At 38.8% G+C, this 17,688-nt stretch overlaps 1 protein-coding gene across 1 annotated transcript; it reads left to right on the plus strand.

Moving 5' to 3' along the window:
- The first annotated feature begins 704 nt into the window (after positions 1-704).
- Positions 705-14,225, plus strand: LOC134140184 (alpha-fetoprotein-like). The gene is made up of 15 exons (XM_062575055.1): positions 705-721; positions 1,026-1,153; positions 2,515-2,575; positions 2,874-3,009; positions 3,937-4,139; positions 4,693-4,840; positions 5,635-5,732; positions 6,431-6,560; positions 7,351-7,565; positions 8,507-8,639; positions 9,406-9,503; positions 10,680-10,818; positions 11,606-11,829; positions 13,034-13,166; positions 14,181-14,225. Coding segments are annotated over exons 1-15 (1,893 nt in total). The 5' UTR covers positions 705-719.
- Positions 14,226-17,688: the final 3,463 nt, after the last annotated feature.

Raw genomic sequence — 17,688 nt, forward strand, 5'->3', positions numbered from 1 at the left:
AATAGTCAATAACCTCCAGACCAGAGACATCTTTCTTACACTCAGATAAATCTATTTTCTACAGGGCTTTATAGTTAAGCATGTAACAGAGCTTGTTAATATCTTCCTGGACAGGTGTGATTTCACCTTAGATTTCAGGTCCCCTGCTCCAAGAAATATTCTCCCATTTTCTCCCAGAATCCTTTTTTCTTTTGATGCTGTCTCTTGCGATAATGAATGACCTTGAACATTTTCTTTCAGCATGCAACAAGGAATACTTCCAGGCTAAAGGAACAGAAAACTCTGCCTTTGTCCCTTCCTTCAGATTAGGGCACATATCTTTACCTACTTCTTTGCTACAAAGATCTTTCAAGCCACTGTATTGCCTAAAATCTGCAATTTCTATAGTGCTGTTGTACATAACATACTTTCTTAAAAATTATGAAAATGAACTGAATTATTAACTTGACTATTAACTTGATTTCTTTCCATCATTCTAGTGTTTTTGACTTTATTTTCTGTCCAAATTGCAGAAACATTTTGATGCTGTTAATACTGCAAATATACTGTATAGGGTATTAGACAGCTTTTCCACTAGGACATCTCTGCAGCTGTGATCAAGAGCTAGCTTGTTCAGCAAGGAGGAACGCAAAAATCTTAGTTTAGCAGCTGAACCTGGGATCTTTCAGTCAACAGTGTGTTACCAAGCCTCCTCTTGTACAGCATTCACCTTTGAACAAATTTGTAACTAAAAGAGATCCATAAGGACGATAAAGAGCACACAGAATGTTTAACTTCTTGTTTGAAGTGTGATAAGTTGAAAATGTCTGTTTGCCTAAATTTTGTGGAAAAAGGAATCTACAAGGTCCCTTTTTTGCAACAAGCTGGTCAGTTCATACTGAGCAAATAATGGCATGTTTAACTATTGTGGGAATATTCTAAAACATCTAATCTTATATACGACAGCAAAAGGTTTTGATTAACCAAAAACTGCTTGGGATAGTATAAAAGAAACCCTTTCCTTGTAAGTTTTTCTGCTTTTCACAGATAAACCAAGCCCAGCTCAGGACACTGCCAAAATCTGACATTATGAATTGGAAAACAATCATTTATTTTATTTTGTTATTAAGCTTTACTGTAGCCAAAGCCGTGCCCAGAAGTTATCGGGATGTAGGTAAGAACATATCTCATATTTTACTCTATTCTTCCATGTAATACTGATGACTGCAACTTGTTGCATGTGGTTATTTGGGATCTCATTTTAAAACTGCCAATTGTATGCTCATATGAGTCAAACGTAAACAACAAAATTGTACCTGTATTAATTTTCTACGTGATCAACCTTAGTTGTGTTACTTCTTAATGTTTAACTTGAAGGATAAATATTGAAGGGTATTTTAATCCACAGGGATGTAGCTATGACACTTATTTTCTGGTACCCTAAAAGCTATTCAAATAAATTCTGATTGCAGTTTTTCTAAGCTCCCTCCATAATTCATAGGGGAGAGAGAAAGAGGGAAACAACAAGAGGGAGGTGGTACCTCCACATGATCATTCAGAGTAACTAAGTTATGCTATTGCTATGTATTGTCCTTTCCTCACTCACTAAGGTACCTAAGCTAAATGCCAAAAATGAAACAATCAGAAACCTCCCAGAGTGCAGGGTTAAGATACTTCTGTCAGGTTACATGTTTTTGTCAGTCAGCTGTTTTTTCATCTTTAGAACTTCAAAATGAATTAAATGGCCCAGCAGTGTGAAACACAGCAGATGTTGATGTTATTTATCTCTTGGCATGGTCTCATTTTACACCCCCACATTACTCAGAGTGAGAAGCTGGTTTATTTCTTCATTTTTTGGCCCCTTTATAGTGGGGGCCCCCAATCCTACCCACAGGGGTGTGACAGGATACCCTTCTGTTTTGTGAGCAGGCCCTTTACATTAAAATTAATGTTTGGGAAGATTCTTGACAAATGAGGAACTTAAGAAATTCTTAGGAGTAAGTCTGGCCACTAGAAAAGGCCCACTGGCAAAGGAAAACTATGTGCACATGATATTCAGATACATTAGACCTTTTTGTTTTCCTCTGGGCCAATTCACAGCACACATAGAAGGATGCATCTCCATGAATTTCCTGGTGCTTTGCCTACCAATGTAGTCCTGAATTTAGTCCACGTCTTCCAAAACCAGAATCCCTGATCTGTACCTAACCAGTGATCAAGCAACCTTTAAATAGCTAAGGCAAGGTTAAAAGGTATTATCTAAGCTGCTCATACAACAATTGTGCCTTGTGTCATCAAAGTAGCCAAACACCTTCTAAGTTTTCACGTATTTCTCCCCACCATGCTTCAGGTAGACAGAGAAATGATGCCTTCTTCCTGTGCATAGGTCAAACACGAAGTTTGACCTCATGTCTCCCAGCCCCCAGTACTAGTACCTCAGGCTAAAACTATCCTTTTCTGAGACTCCAGCACCAAAAAGGAGGGTTTTTTATGAAGCCATTTTTATTCAAAAATCAATTATCTTTTTTTTTCCAGAGGCAAAACCCACCATTGGCCAACACTTTTCCCAGCTGCAGGAGAGTAATTTTAAAGCCATGTAAGTTGTCCAGATAAAGATTCTACTTGCAGATTTGCTGCTAATGAATGTTCCTGTGGCATTTTGCCTCCTTCGGAGATAAGCCTGTACCGTGAGTCACATGCTCACCCTTCCCTTCGCCCACACCAGCTCCACTAGTTCCCGTGGTGATGTGGACCCTCTTACTGTCTGATTCAGGCTGACCACTCACACACACAAGTCATGGTGGTTTTTTTTTTTTTTTTTGTTTTTTCTTTTTTTTTGTTTGTTTTTTTAAGGTAGTCAGCCACATATTTAATGGTATGTGTTCTCATTGTAGTGCCATGATCATGTTTGCCCAGTACGTGCAGGAAAGTACTTTCGGCAAAATAGTTAAAATGGCTGAAGATGTCACTGACCTTGCCAAAAGGTGTGCTGCTGCAGGCAAAGACAACCAGGATTGCCTGAAGCCCTTGGTAAGTACGTTTGTATGTTTGAAAATCTTTGCCTCATTAGAAGTGACTTGTAATTTCAGAGCCCTGACATGTTTTTCCAAAGAGGAACATGTTATTAGGAGACATGACTTTCCTGAGTATGCTTGCCTTGTCAAGCCTCCCCTGTATACAGCATCTTATAAGTGTTGGAAAGCAAAGATGCCCCCAAGAAATTCTTCACCTTTCAAAAAGATGTTCAGAAAGTTATGCCATCTATAAATGCACAATAAAATTCAGTAGAAGCCAAACCAAATATCTGCAAAGATGACACGTACAGGTGATTTCTCTATCCATTAGTTCACATTCCAGTTTTTGATGGTGATGGCACTAACACAGCATATGCTAGTATCCTGAAACTTTTGGAGCTAGGAGATTGACATTCATGTTTAAGTATTCAATCTGCATTATGGCACATTTCTGATATATTAAACATGCTGAACCAAACCCTGGATTACAACAGTTCCCAGCAGACGCATGACTGAGAGCTGAATCTGAATATTGATCCTTGAACGAAAAATGAGATGCTTTTCACCATACAAATCTCACTCTAAATGAGAAAGCACAGATCCTGCTATCCTGGCAACTGCGGTATACAAATGCAACAACCATCTTAACTGTTATCAAGGGTCTGAATATCATTTTAAGTGCAGCGGGAAGTGTACAGTGTGTTTGACAGTCCCCTTCAAAGCCTAGCTTGGCATAAAAAGGCATTTGAGTTTGAGAAATCATCACTTACATGTTTTAGAGGTCACTTTCAGATTCACTGCAATAACAGCAAAAGGTAACACAAAAGAGAGAACCTCTAGGTTTATGCAAATAAGGGCTTGTTGTGTTAAGGTATTTCCACAGAGAGCTTCCAAGAGGAAAGTGGAATCCTCATAAGGATTTTTTTTTTTAAATTTTGTACAGGACAGAATTTTCTTTGATACAATATGCCAAGAGGAAAGTCTTCCCAGGTTTGCTGACTGCTGTGCTAAAAAAGGCTCTGAAAGAAATGACTGCTTCCTCTCTCATAAAAACTCAACAAAAGGATTCATTTCTCCTTTTGAAAGACCAAATGCTGAAGCTGCCTGCAAAAATTATTCACGGCACCAACATTCATTAACAGGATAGTGAGTAAACAAATCATAGATCTGTTGTTTAGATACGATGCTTAGCAGCATAGAGACAGCAAATGCAAGAAAAATCCAAAAGGTCAATATTAAATTCTCCATAAACTCATCCTCACTTTTCTTCCCAATATGAGGATATTGGCATAATTTATCTAGCTGTAATTGTCATCACATGAATCCTTTTCTGTCACCACAGCACTGGATATAACTCCAAATGATAAACACTCTGGCTGATTTCAATATAATTTACACAAGGACCTCACTTGAAACAATCCAGTTTCTTACTTGAGGTCTCACAAGCCAAGCAGATGTTTTGCTGCCTCTAGTCCAAAATTGGTAGGATATAAGCCTTTAATTTCCCTGAAAACATCAGCCTCAGAAATTTTCTGAAATAATCACTGCACTACACAGGCTGTTGTTATGGCAGGAAAACAGTCACTTTTAGTAACTACAATTTTAAACATACTGGCAGATGTTACAATAGCAGTACTATCCCCCCACATGTCGGGGAGGGCTCACTCCAAAATTGAAGACGTTTCTCTTTGTGTTTTAGTTTTATCTATGAGGTTTCCCGAAGGCATCCTTTCCTCTATGCCCCAACAATCCTTTCTGTGGCTATTCATTATGATGAGATGATGAGAAATTGCTGCAGAAGCACCGATGACCCCACTCATAACCTGGACAAATGCTTCCAGAGACAGGTATTATATACTGCAGGTATATAGTTTACTAATATGCAACCACTGATTTTTGTGCAGCTAAACAAATGCAGAAACAGAGCTACCATCCAGCTGTTTCTCCTTCAGCCATCTGAACCTGATACTAAAATTCACCTTGTTAAGGACAGGCAGAAACCAGACCTAAAGGCTCTCTTGAATTATAGCTCAAATTCTTAACAGAAAATGCCTTACCTGAGGATGTTGGGCGAACATAGCCCTGCTGGGAACCACAGTCCCCACACTCCCCCTAGAGTATCATTTCCCATCCCAGCTTTGCTACCTGTCCTGGGTTTGTGGTAAACTTGACAAGAGAGGAAGTGGTACTGCACAGACTGCAGAAGTCTGATATTTTTCCTCTTTATAGCCCCACAACACAGCCCCTCCCCGGCCAAGTAACTGCTCTGCAGAGATGTGCCCCACAGTTGGAGAAACCTACCTGTAACCAGGGAAAACAGGCACAGGGAACCTTTCCTCGCTGAATGGCTAAAGATGCCTTTTATGCAGTTTGGCCAAGCCACAGTGAAGATTTCTCCCCCTACACTACAACGGGCAAACTACTGTTCCAAACGGGTTTCTTTTCACGTAACTCTTGTTTAATAGATGCTGGTGACTGAATAGCAAGGACAACAGTTACTTCTTCTGCTTTACTGGAGAGTAAACAGCAATTTTCTTTCACTACTAAAAATCTCTATTAAAAAATTAACATACTAATTTTATCACGAAGCATTATCTTCCCTATTCTTTCATTTTAATGGTTTGCATCTTCTTTATACTAGGCACCAGAGGTGATAAAGCCAATAAAAGAAGACGGCCTGAAGCAGGAACACACATGTGGAATCTTAAAGAAATTTGGAGAAAGGACTGTAAAGGCTCTGTGAGTCTCCCTCTTTTTCTAATCAGAGGAGGCTTCACTTTGCTTTGGCTGCAGAACAGCCTCACTGACTGCCAGGACGTAAAGCCCTGTTAGAGCCGCTCCTTTGAATTTCTGCTAAACTGCTGCAGTAGACTCTTTGGCATGTGTGTTGTGAAATAAACCGTGGGTGTCACATTTTAGCTGAGAGTGGATCCACACCTGCACCTGGTACAATGGCTGTAAATACTGTACTTGTCAGTTTTGCATGCAGATCACCAACAGCATTATCTAACAAGGAATACAGATTAGGAATGGAAATGTATGCATGACTGTAGTCACCATTACCTTAAAAACTGCCATTAGCATTCAAAAATTTAAAAGTAAATTTGAAAAGAACTCAGTTCTCTGTGATGAAAGTTAGAGGGACTTTGAGCAGAATACAGCCCAGCTCTCTTATCCAGTTTTGACACAAGGTTGCTCCTAATTTTGTGTTCAGCATGCGATGGGAGAAAAATGTGATAGATTAATTTCACCTAGGATTCCTTAGGTAACCCTGCAAATATTAGCTCTTGGTTTCAAGAGACATTTATGTATTAACTTCAGGGAAAGCAGGGAGAGACCATTCCTAAGAGGTCTGGATACCACCCTGCATAGCAAAATGGTAACTATCACAGTGTCACATTGTGAATATAAACAATACCTGTCTTTATTCTTTCTAGGAAACTTGCTCAGATAAGTCAAAAATTCCCTAAGGCTGATTTTGTTATCATTAGCAAGCTTGTAGTGGATATTGTCAACACACATAAGGACTGCTGTCGTGGAGACATGCTGGATTGTATGCATGATAAGGTAAAACTCATTTAATGTTTATACCTTTCCAGAAATTGAATGCATTTTTTCATGTTTCCTTCCATTTTTCCCCCCTCCTGTGCTTTATCAACTGCTCTTCAAAATGTGAGTTTAATCCTTCAGTCTAAAAATCTGATCGATTATCCCATTTGACTCTTTCTGGCATGTTAACATCAAAAAGGTCAGAAAGATCACTTTGTGACTAAAATAACCGAACACTGCCTCAGTGTATTTGGTTGCAGCCCTTAGTTTTGCCACATAGTTCCTGCGTAACTTTCAACAAAACATAGTAACTGTCTGTCCTGTTGTTGTCTAGCTTCTTACATATCAAATCCAGGGATCTCACTTTTTGTCCATGTTAACATCCTCATTTGGATGGGTAACTAGCACCTTTCCAAAGGGTAGGTAAGAGGCTACAGCAAACTGAGCAATAAGGCTGCAGTCTCTTTCCTTGTTCTGGCAAACATCTACTGCACTGCTTTGAGCAAACCATCTCTTCTCTCTGGGCATCAACTTCTCTGGGAAAGGACAATAACAATAATGAGCCTTCTAAAAAAGAAGTGCTACAAGATTAACCTAACTGCTGTTATTTACTAGGTTTCTAAGTATTAACTGAGGCCTGAACTTGTTTGTATGTTCCCAGCCTACACTACATTAAATATTATAATAATGAGATAGGCTGGTCTAGCTAAGTCCTCAACTGAAAGACCTTCCTACTTGGGGGGCAAAGAACCAAAATCAGAACCAGAAGTCAGACAAAATTTCCTTTCTTCGTTTCTTTACTTTACAGGAACAGATTCTAACCTATGTCTGCACCAACCAAGACAGCCTATCAAGCAAAATTAAACACTGCTGTGAAAAGCCATTGTTAGAAAGAAGTGAATGTATAATTAATGCAGAAAATGATGACAAACCTGCAGATTTGTCCCCCCACATCAGAGAGTTTATAGAAGACAAAGGAGTATGTGAACGTTTTGCTCAGGAAAAAGATACCCACTTAGCCAGGTAACACAGGTCTTCTCTACTCTTCTCAATTTTGCCGTTTCATGACTTTTGTCAAATATGCTAGTTTGAAAGTTAAAGCTTGGCTCATCAGCCTCAGACTTGCCTGCTCTGTGAGCACATCGGCACATGATATCACAAAATTATCTTAGTAAATACCTCTCAACCCTAGAGGAGAAGGAATGAGAACAAACAGAACAGGGCATGACTTATTTTAGGGACAAAACTGAAGAGAGAACATGAAATTTAGGTGCTATCAATTCTGATGTCAGACTCATAATATAGCTTTGATTTAGTTTGAAGTGGGTACTCTAAATCTCTTGTCAAAACCAGACTCACATCTTTATTCAAATAGGTTTGGCCCATTTCTGTTTTAGCGAAGTTCCTTAATCCTGTGAAGTTCAATCCTACCTTTACCTTCCAGAGCAAAGATTCCCCAAGGCTGCAACAGAAAGTCCCACAGGCAAAGAATTTACTTACTTAAAACAAAATAGATCATTTCCATTTATGAAAGCAGCATCTAAAAGAGTGGTCAAGTTGCAGACAGGTAAAGTGATCACTTCAAAAGAGCTAGTTCTGCTCCATCCATTGAGAAATTGGTCTGTTATAGGACATTACTTCACCAGCATTTAGCTAGGATTAAAAAAGATAAAATGAAACAAAATACTCAAATAGCTGTAAGCTATGTATGACCCAAGCTGGGTCAAACGGGGACAGCTGCATGGTCAGGATGTGCTCTGGCAATGCTGTGCTCAGTTAGCTGTGTTTTGCTCAGTTTGACTCCCAGGCTGGGTTTCTGTGAACTGCACTGAACTTTATCTGTACGTGGTCAGATAAAGCCATCCTGAAAGTATCTCTGCTGACTTTATCATCTCCAGTCTCTTGAGGGCACTTATTTTAACTTATTTCTAATTCCTAATGCTGACATACTCCATGTATTGCAGGTTTCTCTACGAATATTCCAGAAGACACCCTGAGTTTTCTGCTCAAATGCTTTTGAGGATTGGTAAAGGATATGAGGACTTACTGGAGAAGTGCTGCAAAACCAGTTCTCCAGATGACTGCTGCAGGAGAGGGGTGGGTACTCTCACGCTTCATACAACACGCTGATGGTTTCAAGCACATCACCACAGGACTGGTTCTAGTTAATTAGTGAATTTGAATACTCCAGGTCTAGAGCTGGAACCCGTATCTCCTTGTAAAAAAACCCAACAAATATTAAAAGACATGACTGATTCCCATACAGAAAAAACAATCAGAGCCCTTATAGTCTTCAGTTACTTGAATGAGTCTGTTATTGCTGGGGAAAGGAACTTGGTTTTGCAGAGAGTGGGTGCAGGATATGCTGCAGCCCCTGGCTGCCCTCTGCTTTCCTCCCTTGGCATTACCTTTCTCCCAGGAGGAGTTTGGTAAATCAAAAGAGAGCTGGTAGGTAAAAAAGACTCCAGGCCACCTGGGTAAAAGGAACCTTCTCTCTGAGGATGGGATAGGAGCAAAACCCTCTCTTTGTGCAAATGTGCAGCTTAGGGCCTCCAACCATCTCTCCCCACAGGGGTGTTGTAAGAGGCTGTTCCGGGCACTGCAGTAATGCACCCTGCGTCTCAGGCCTAACTTCCCATCAGTTACATGAAATGAAGTACTTCAATGCAGTTCAAGGTGGACATTAATCACATTCAGGCAATTTAGCAGTTTCAGACAGGTGAAGATTTTCTAATGGAAATACAAAGGGAGTGGTATCTATCAGGTAAAATGAAGTTAGGGATATCAAGGCCTCATGACAGAATAAGGGCATTCTGCATTCCTCCTGATACAGTGATTCCTCAAATTAATTTATTTTCCTCAGGAAGAAGAACTGAAGAAACACATTCATGAAACAGAAAGCGTGATGAAGACAAGTTGTGACATCTACAAGGAGAAAGGAGATTGCTATTTCCAAAACGAGTATTACTTTTTTTTTTCATGTTCACATTATTCCTGTACCAGCTGGGCACAACTCTGGCCAGAGTAAAACCATGGAAATGGAAGTTATAAATATATATATATAAAAAGCTAGGCTTATGATACCACCTGAATATTTGGTCCACAATATTAAAAGATTTTAGAATATTTTTTTTCCTTTTCCAATACAACATTATGTCCTCTCATGAGGTCTATTCTTATCCCAGTTCATCAAGCAATACAACGGCAACTTGTTTAATCTCCTGCCTAAAATATCAAGTTTCCTAGGATTTTTTTTTTTAACTTTCTAGTTGTGTTCTGAGTTGTAAACTGTTATTAAAACACTGTAAAATTGGCCAAAAGGCAACTGCTGTGCCATTTACAAAGGCTTATCTCTATGCCCTTCTTGCAGCAAATGTAATTATCAACAGTGGTAGCAAAACACCCCTAACTACTGTAGGTAGAGCAAAGCCTACTAGAGGAGCCGTATGTTATGCTTGACTGGTAGCTCTTCCACAACAACATGCAAGCACAAGCCATGTGGAGGAACTTTGGCCTTGATTAGCAATGCTAATGAGCACATGAGTGACATGAAGTAAGTAATCTCAGTGAAATATGTAAACTGCTTGCATACTTAAAGTGAGGCTTCTGCTCTCCTTCTCTTGAGGGATATATAGGGCTTTTTGTATTCCCTAGCACATTTGTCTTTAAAAACCTTTGGACCTGGAGGTTTCTAACAGGCAGACCTGCTTCTTTTGCCTATTATGTCAGTTGTTAAAGTTTTCCTGGCCAAGTCTGCTAATAAGGCTAAGTTTTCTAAAAGAAAAGAAAAGTGACCTTGTTTCAGTTTATCTTCTGCCCTAATCTAGTCTGTCAAGAAGTCACTTGAATTGACATACCATTTCAAAATAGAGCCCCATAACATATAATCAGTAATGTCATCATTATTTTTGATTAACCTGGTAAGACACTCTGAGAAAGGAGAGCTCTCAAACAAAACGGAACATGCTATATTTGCCTATATATGTTTCATAAACATGGGGCTTAGTCCTGTCCTTGTACAAATGAGTGGGGTTCTTTAGGATTTGCCTAAAGTTTTACATGTGTGTAGACAGTGGTTTGTTCACTACGGCCTGATGGAAATAAAACATGACTATAAAAAAAAAAATATTATTTCAGACTTCTCGTGAGCTTCACCAAGAAGATGCCTCAGCTAACATCTGCAGAGCTGATAAAATTCACCAAGCAGATGACTAAAATCGGCTCCAAATGCTGCCAATTAAGCCAAGACAAGCTACTGCCTTGTGCTGAGGAAAACGTGAGTATTTCCTTCTCTCAGATTGGTCCTACTTATTTGTGAAGCTCTGACACTATTCCTGCTGCCATCAGGCTCTGACAGCCCAGAGGACTGTAAATGAGCAAAATGATCACTGAGCAATTGAACTGGCTGGAAGATATCCTTACAGATACATGGCTGAAGTGAGCATGACTCAGCTTCGTTGAAGTTAAAGCTTGAATTACACTACCTGAGGATCAGGAAATTGTCAGGCTAGCATTAAACAGTTAACAGTCACACAGGCCTGGGGATCTGACCCTGCTCCCTTTGAAGTTAATGATCTCTTATCTGAGAAATTAATCCCTTCTACATGCCTGAAACCATACTGTCCCATAAAAAGGATCAATTCTGTATGGCTCTCTCATAGGAGTTCTCTAGGCTCACACACCAAAGTACTTAAAAAGTATCAGCCTGCCCTCCAGGCATGCGTTTGTATGGTGTCACTTTTATATGACTAGTAGAACGTATCTACAGAAACCCTGCTGATGAAAATAAATCAAATGCAGGTCAGGTTTCATGAGGAAATTGCATAATTTGTGTGCACAAAGGACAGTGCCTAAAACTGCATATATTAATTTTGAAAAATCTGGGCCATTTCTGAAATGATGGAAGTTATCATTCAATAGAGAAATAAATTTCTATTACAAAATATAATGTAAATTCTTAGTTATTGTTTATAAGTTTGGTAAAAGGAGCACTTCAGGGATTTTTGAAAAAATGAAACAATAATGTGAAATTGTATTTTTTTTTCCCCCTCCTTGTGGTAAAGCTGGATCTTGTGCTCGGAGAAATATGTAGAAGACACCTGGACAATCCTATAAACCCAAGCGTTTGCCACTGCTGTAGTAGTTCCTATGCTCTTAGGCGACCGTGCATAGGGAAACTAGAAATTGATGAGAATTACGTGCCCTTACCACTGACTCCCGGTCTATTCACTTTCCACGAAGACTTGTGTACAACTGAAGAGGAACAGTTACAGCATAAGAAGCAGGAGTAAGATATGTCTAAGTGTGTTATCCCTATGTTTAGTATTCTCCTGGTGATGCTCACCTTTCCCTTCTTCTTCTACTACACTCCATGTAAATACAGCCATCCCCCCACCCCTCCGCCTCCAAGCTGCTGCTTTCTTCCCACTCACATTATTTTTCTTTACTGTATGGTTCAACCTACACTTACTTGCTTTTGATTAGAGGAATGTCATTTTCAGAGCAGCTGTACAGGTACATACACTGCCAGAATGGAAACAGTGGGATTCATCTCCCTACTGACATCAAGCCAAAAATTTCAAAACTGATCCCTACACGTACCATTAAGAAATTTATTCTTCATAGAACAAAGACAGTGTTTTCTCAGATTCAGTCCTGCTTAAGAATTATCAAGTGGGTATACAGTTTTAAAGTTTGAGGCCTATGTGGCCCCATTCCTTACATTTGTAGCAGGGCAACTGACTTCACATTCGGATACGTACGTTACAGTAACGAACAGTAAAATTGGGGCTCTGAAATTTGCATGATGCCCTTGATTTGTGGTATTTTAACCCCTTCTGAAGTTATCATGTCAAGCTACCTTTGGGATGCTGGGGCAATGCTGTTACAACACAGCTTTAAAATACTGAGATCAGAAACATCCTCAACCCCTGCCTTTGTGCTTTACTGAAACTACACAAGACATCACAAAATAGATTCCCGAAAAACAAGGAAGCTACTGTCTCAAGAACTGCATTACCTTTATGGCTTGATTAATGCTAGTTTGCCAGAATTGGAAAGCCCAAGTATTTTTCTCACCCCAGTGACTCCTTCAGTCCCTGAAAGGCTCTGGGTGCTTGGCATGCCTTTGTCAGAAAAACCTTTCACCCTGGAAGCCCACCCTTACTCCTGTATTGCAAGAAACAGGCTCCTTGGCTATTAACTGGGACTATGGCAAACCCATACAGTTGTGAACTCTCTGGAGGGGCACACCTAAACCAATTGTATATCCATTCACAGAGGAGCAATTTCGTAAGTTAATGTTGTTTTTCAATTCACTGGTGCGCATATTAGCTCCTTGCTGTCAACTTATTTCTGGGTGGTGTTTTAGGAGAGATTATAGAAAGGAGGTAATGAAAGACTGATTTTGCAGGATTGGTGTTTTAGAAGTGCTTTTATGCATCGCATGCTTACCTCCCTGCTTCACTGGGCTTGCTTTGCTTTTCTTGCAGAATGCTCATCAACCTCATCAAATACAAGCCCTACATCACACAGGAGCAGCTGACCTCCGTCACTGCAGCTTTCACTGCCATGAGAGAGCAATGCTGCAAAGAAGAAAACCACGAGGCGTGTTTTATGAGAGAGGTATCACATTTCCGTTTTCACCTAAGTATTCTGAGTCAAGATGGAAAAATGCAATATACACAGGAACACAGATTTCCCAAATTTCTCCATTAGTAAACAAAAGCCAGATGTGGCTAACTGGCATTCATTCTGTTATGTTTCCAAAGACAAACCTCATTACCTCCATAGGTGGATATATGTTCTAGTTCACTCATGAATGATCACTAGAGAACATCCCTAATGAACCTCATGTTTATATGCAGCAATTTATGCATATAGAGCTTAGCTAAATCTGCAGCTTCTGCAGAATCAGTGGGATTTGCACTGTTGAAGGTTATAGGCCAAATTCTTTTCCTGAGGGACAATACTTTCCTAATTTCTGTCTTCAGTAATTCCTCTGTGATAGGGAAGGAAAGGATTTCCCAAATCCTAGATCAAAGCAGTTCCTCTATTTTTTCCCCTTCCTCCTCACCCTGTTCTTTCCCCTCTATTCTTTACTATATTATTTTAGCTCATCTAACTTTATATTGCAAAGCTACTTCGATTTCTCTCTACTTTCCAGTAAATCTGCTTCTCCCTACTTCAACTTTTTTTGATATATTGTTTAATTGAAGTTGAAGTCTTTGACCCTTGACTCAAAAGTCTTGCTCTCTCTTTTCCTAAATATCTACAGTGCTTTCCTTTAAATGATAAAATACAGAAAAATACTCACTTTTGCCAATAAGTTTCTGCCTTTGAATGAGCCTGAAGAGCATAGCTACAAAGAACCATCTTAACTCTTCATAATAGAACTCAATTTTAGTTTTAACAATTACCAAATGTTCTAAGACAATCTGAGCTAAACAGTAAAAGCAAGAATTATATTAAACATAATGACATATGTAAATGCAGTCTGCATGTATAGTGTTTGTATACAACTTGCAAAGGATCTAAATAATAAGTAATTGACTCACTGCTACCGTACTCACGTAACTTGTTCACATTACCTTACCATCCCAATTCTGTTGCTTACAGATGTTTTGCTTTTTTCCCCAGGGACCAGAACTTATAAAAAGAAGTGAAAAAATGCTGTCAGCATGAAATGCTTGTGTAACATACTGGAAGGTATTTGATGAATGATATGAAGTCACAATTTTAACCAGTGAGAATAGCTTTTCTGAATATTCATAAAGTATAAATAGATTTCTATGAATTATCATAGTGGAGAATACTATGTTTTTGTCTTTGCTTGGCGTAAATATAAATTTAATGAAGTCATGACAATTTACACCAGCTAGAGTTCTGTCACTGATCTTCTACTATGACCAAGGTGAAGGAGATGCCTCAAGGAAAAGAAAACAAATTCCTACAAAGACACTCCTAAGCTGTGGAGCTGTAAAATTGGTCTGCCTACAAAGCTCAGCTTAACTGAAAGATAGATGTATGCTTCAGTTTAACTCAGACAGGGGAGAAACTTGTGTGCAAACTTCATATCTGGCGCACATCAACTTGATTCAAAATAATCAAAGATAAAAGTTAAACTGAAACAAAAACCTTAAACCTAATCTGGTGTGTCCAGACAGATTCTTATATCATTTTAAATAAATCCATAGAAAAAATAAGTTGAATAAATGGAAATTCAGGGTTTAGATACAATCAGCTTATGTGATGGATTATTATTCTTTTTGTACCAGTCAGATTGAGAGAAGGAAAAAAAAAAAAAAAATTTCAATCTTAAACTTATCAAGTATAAATACAAATGCCACTAAAAAAAATGCTTTTGACCACTTCCAAATTGTTTTTGAATCATCAGGGGATTATTTTTGCATTTTTATAGCACTACCATTGAAATACAGCACATTCATTCATTAATATAGGCTGCTGTTACAGCATAAGGGTAATTATAAAGGTGCCTTCAAGCACAGGAAAAAAAAAGTTATCTTGGGAACCCTGAACAGGACAATGAAGATGACAGATTAGCCAAATGTCAAGGGCAAGACAGAATATAACACTCAAACTCCTGGTAAATGTGTTTGCAATGTTTTATGTCAAAATGATTTTAGCAGATTACAGGAATACGCTAGAAAAACCCATGTACATTATATTAGGACAAACTTAACATCTAACATTGGTATGATTAAGCAGATGCAGAATTTTAGTACAAGAAAGCTACTTATTAGGGACTTGTATGGATAACAACACAGTTGCAACAAATCACAAGTTGCCCGAGTCACGAGTGTTTTGCTGATGATGAGAGACTGGCATCTTGCTTGCATACTGGGGTATAAACTGGAGCATGGCCTGTAGCACACAGCATCATTACTCCATTTTCCCCACCACTAGTAAGGGCTTTGCCAGAGTGTTAAGACAAATCTTGGGTACTTCACTTCTTGGAAAAAAAAACTTCAGCTGAAACAAGAGCAGGGGGTAATAGTCAAGGATTCAGAAAACAAAGACAGAACAGATTAGGGCTGTTTGGCTTAAGGAAGAGATGCTGCATGAACACGCAGATCTTCATATACACAAAAGGCCAATCTCAGGATGAAGAAGGGCCTGACCCTGTGCACAGCTGGGAGAACAAAGCACAAGGATTAACAGGCTGGGAAAAGCAAGGAGCCTCCATCACTGGGGAGCTCTGAAAGAGACACACATGTATTGGACAGGCATTACTGAAACATCAGTGATGCTTTGAATACAGAAAATGACAAAAGACCATCTGAGGTTTCTTTTAGCACAGCATTTTCTTAGGATTTTATGTTCTGATGAAAATCAGTCCTCTGGAATGAATTTGTGGAGGTGATGTGGGTTTTTCTTTGTTTTGAATTCCAGTGATGACTCAGAATTTTTCTCACTGTGCAGCTTGGTAGTAGAAAATTGAGATAAATTCTGCACTGTGTTTGTTTGTTTTCCATAAATTGTTAAGACCTTAGGACTGGATTCAAGAGAAACCCCCCCCCCTTTTTTTTCCACTTTCATGTTTGTGTGTGAAACATTCACTGTGTTACTTGTTACTTTCCATACCAAATAATGCCATGGGATAAATTCTTCCCTTGTCCTTGTCTATACTCAACATATAATTCACTTAAATGATTGCAGTATCCATGAAGAACTATCACCACAGAGATGTGGCAGTTTTATTTCACTAGTGCTTAAAACCCAGTACATGCTATATATAATCTATGCTCGACTCCACAGTCTTTTTCTCCAGTATCTTGGTCCCAGTTCAGCCACACAAGTGAACTTAATGGGATTCAACTATTTAAAGCCAGATGACTGCAAAAATAGCTCAATTTAGAAACTGTACATACATAAGGAATTGGAGAACCTAGCTGAAAACATTTTCCCTCTTCTTCACATAGTCTGTGCATTGAATGCTTGTAATTTAGGCCAATGAATTATGGAAGTTTTACTCCAATATTTTCATAGTATATCTTCATACAACTATTTAAGTATTTACTAAATGGAAGCTGTAACAGAGAAATGGGCTAGTCTGCATAAACAACTTGAAATACTTTCATACAGATTACATATGGGGAAAAAGAACACTTAAAAACTTTGAAATAAGTTATTCAGGAAGTAAGACTAAAAGCTCATTCACATTTTTTTATGTTATATATTCTGCCTATCCTTCACCTGCTTGATAGGATCACCGATTGCTTAATATAGTTGTGGTGAAATTCTGCCTCTCTTTGTGTTGCATTGAAAGAAAAGAACAGTTTTACTCTGGTTCAAACAATGAGCAGAGCAGCAGCTAGAGGTCTCCAGTGAGTACAGAATACTTTTTTCCCCTTGCTCATGAACTTCAGCTATCTGAATATTGCTTTACAGTAGAATTGTGCTTTGTGCTGTATAGTGATTTAGACAGGCTCAGGATAGAAATCCAGCTGAAGAGGCCTATTCCTATACTGAGTTGAGCACACTTACATAGTGCCTGAGAACAGCCTGTTACTACCTAAGACATACCTGGCTTCAGAAGTCTGATAAAACTGCAACTTCTGCCTGCTTTGGGGTAAAAGCAATAACTGAACTGTAGACTACTGCAGACTTTCTTAAAATTTGAACTTACCTTGCACGGAAAACATCTGATGTTTTGAGTAGAGCTTCCTATCTCCTGAAACTTGGCAAATAAATATTTGAGTGGTTCCTTTGGGAAGTTTCGATGACACTTGCATCCATGCTTTTGTTATTTTAAGGAACTGACATTCGCACCTCTCAGGCAAATGTTACTTAATACCATATATCTTGACTGCTTAATTATTTTAAGTCCTCTCCTCTGTCCTCCCCTGCCACAAATCATCTTCATGGACAGAATTATAATAGACTGTACATTAAAATAAACTATTTGCCCTGATTGCCACAATAATTTTAATTAGAATATTTGCTTTTCATTTTTGACTTACCATCCAAGTTTTTTTTTCTTATCTCATTTATTCCACATGATTTCTAAGCAGGACTTTCTGCACTGTGATTCCCTCCCTCACACAGTGTTTATCCTGTGTCTTCTTCATAAGAAAATGACAGCTGAGGAGAAACACAGGTACCACGTAACAAAAACAAACCAATA

Source organism: Rhea pennata, chromosome 4 (assembly GCF_028389875.1).
Source record: "Rhea pennata isolate bPtePen1 chromosome 4, bPtePen1.pri, whole genome shotgun sequence".
In the NCBI taxonomy this organism is placed as follows: Eukaryota; Metazoa; Chordata; class Aves; order Rheiformes; family Rheidae; genus Rhea; species Rhea pennata.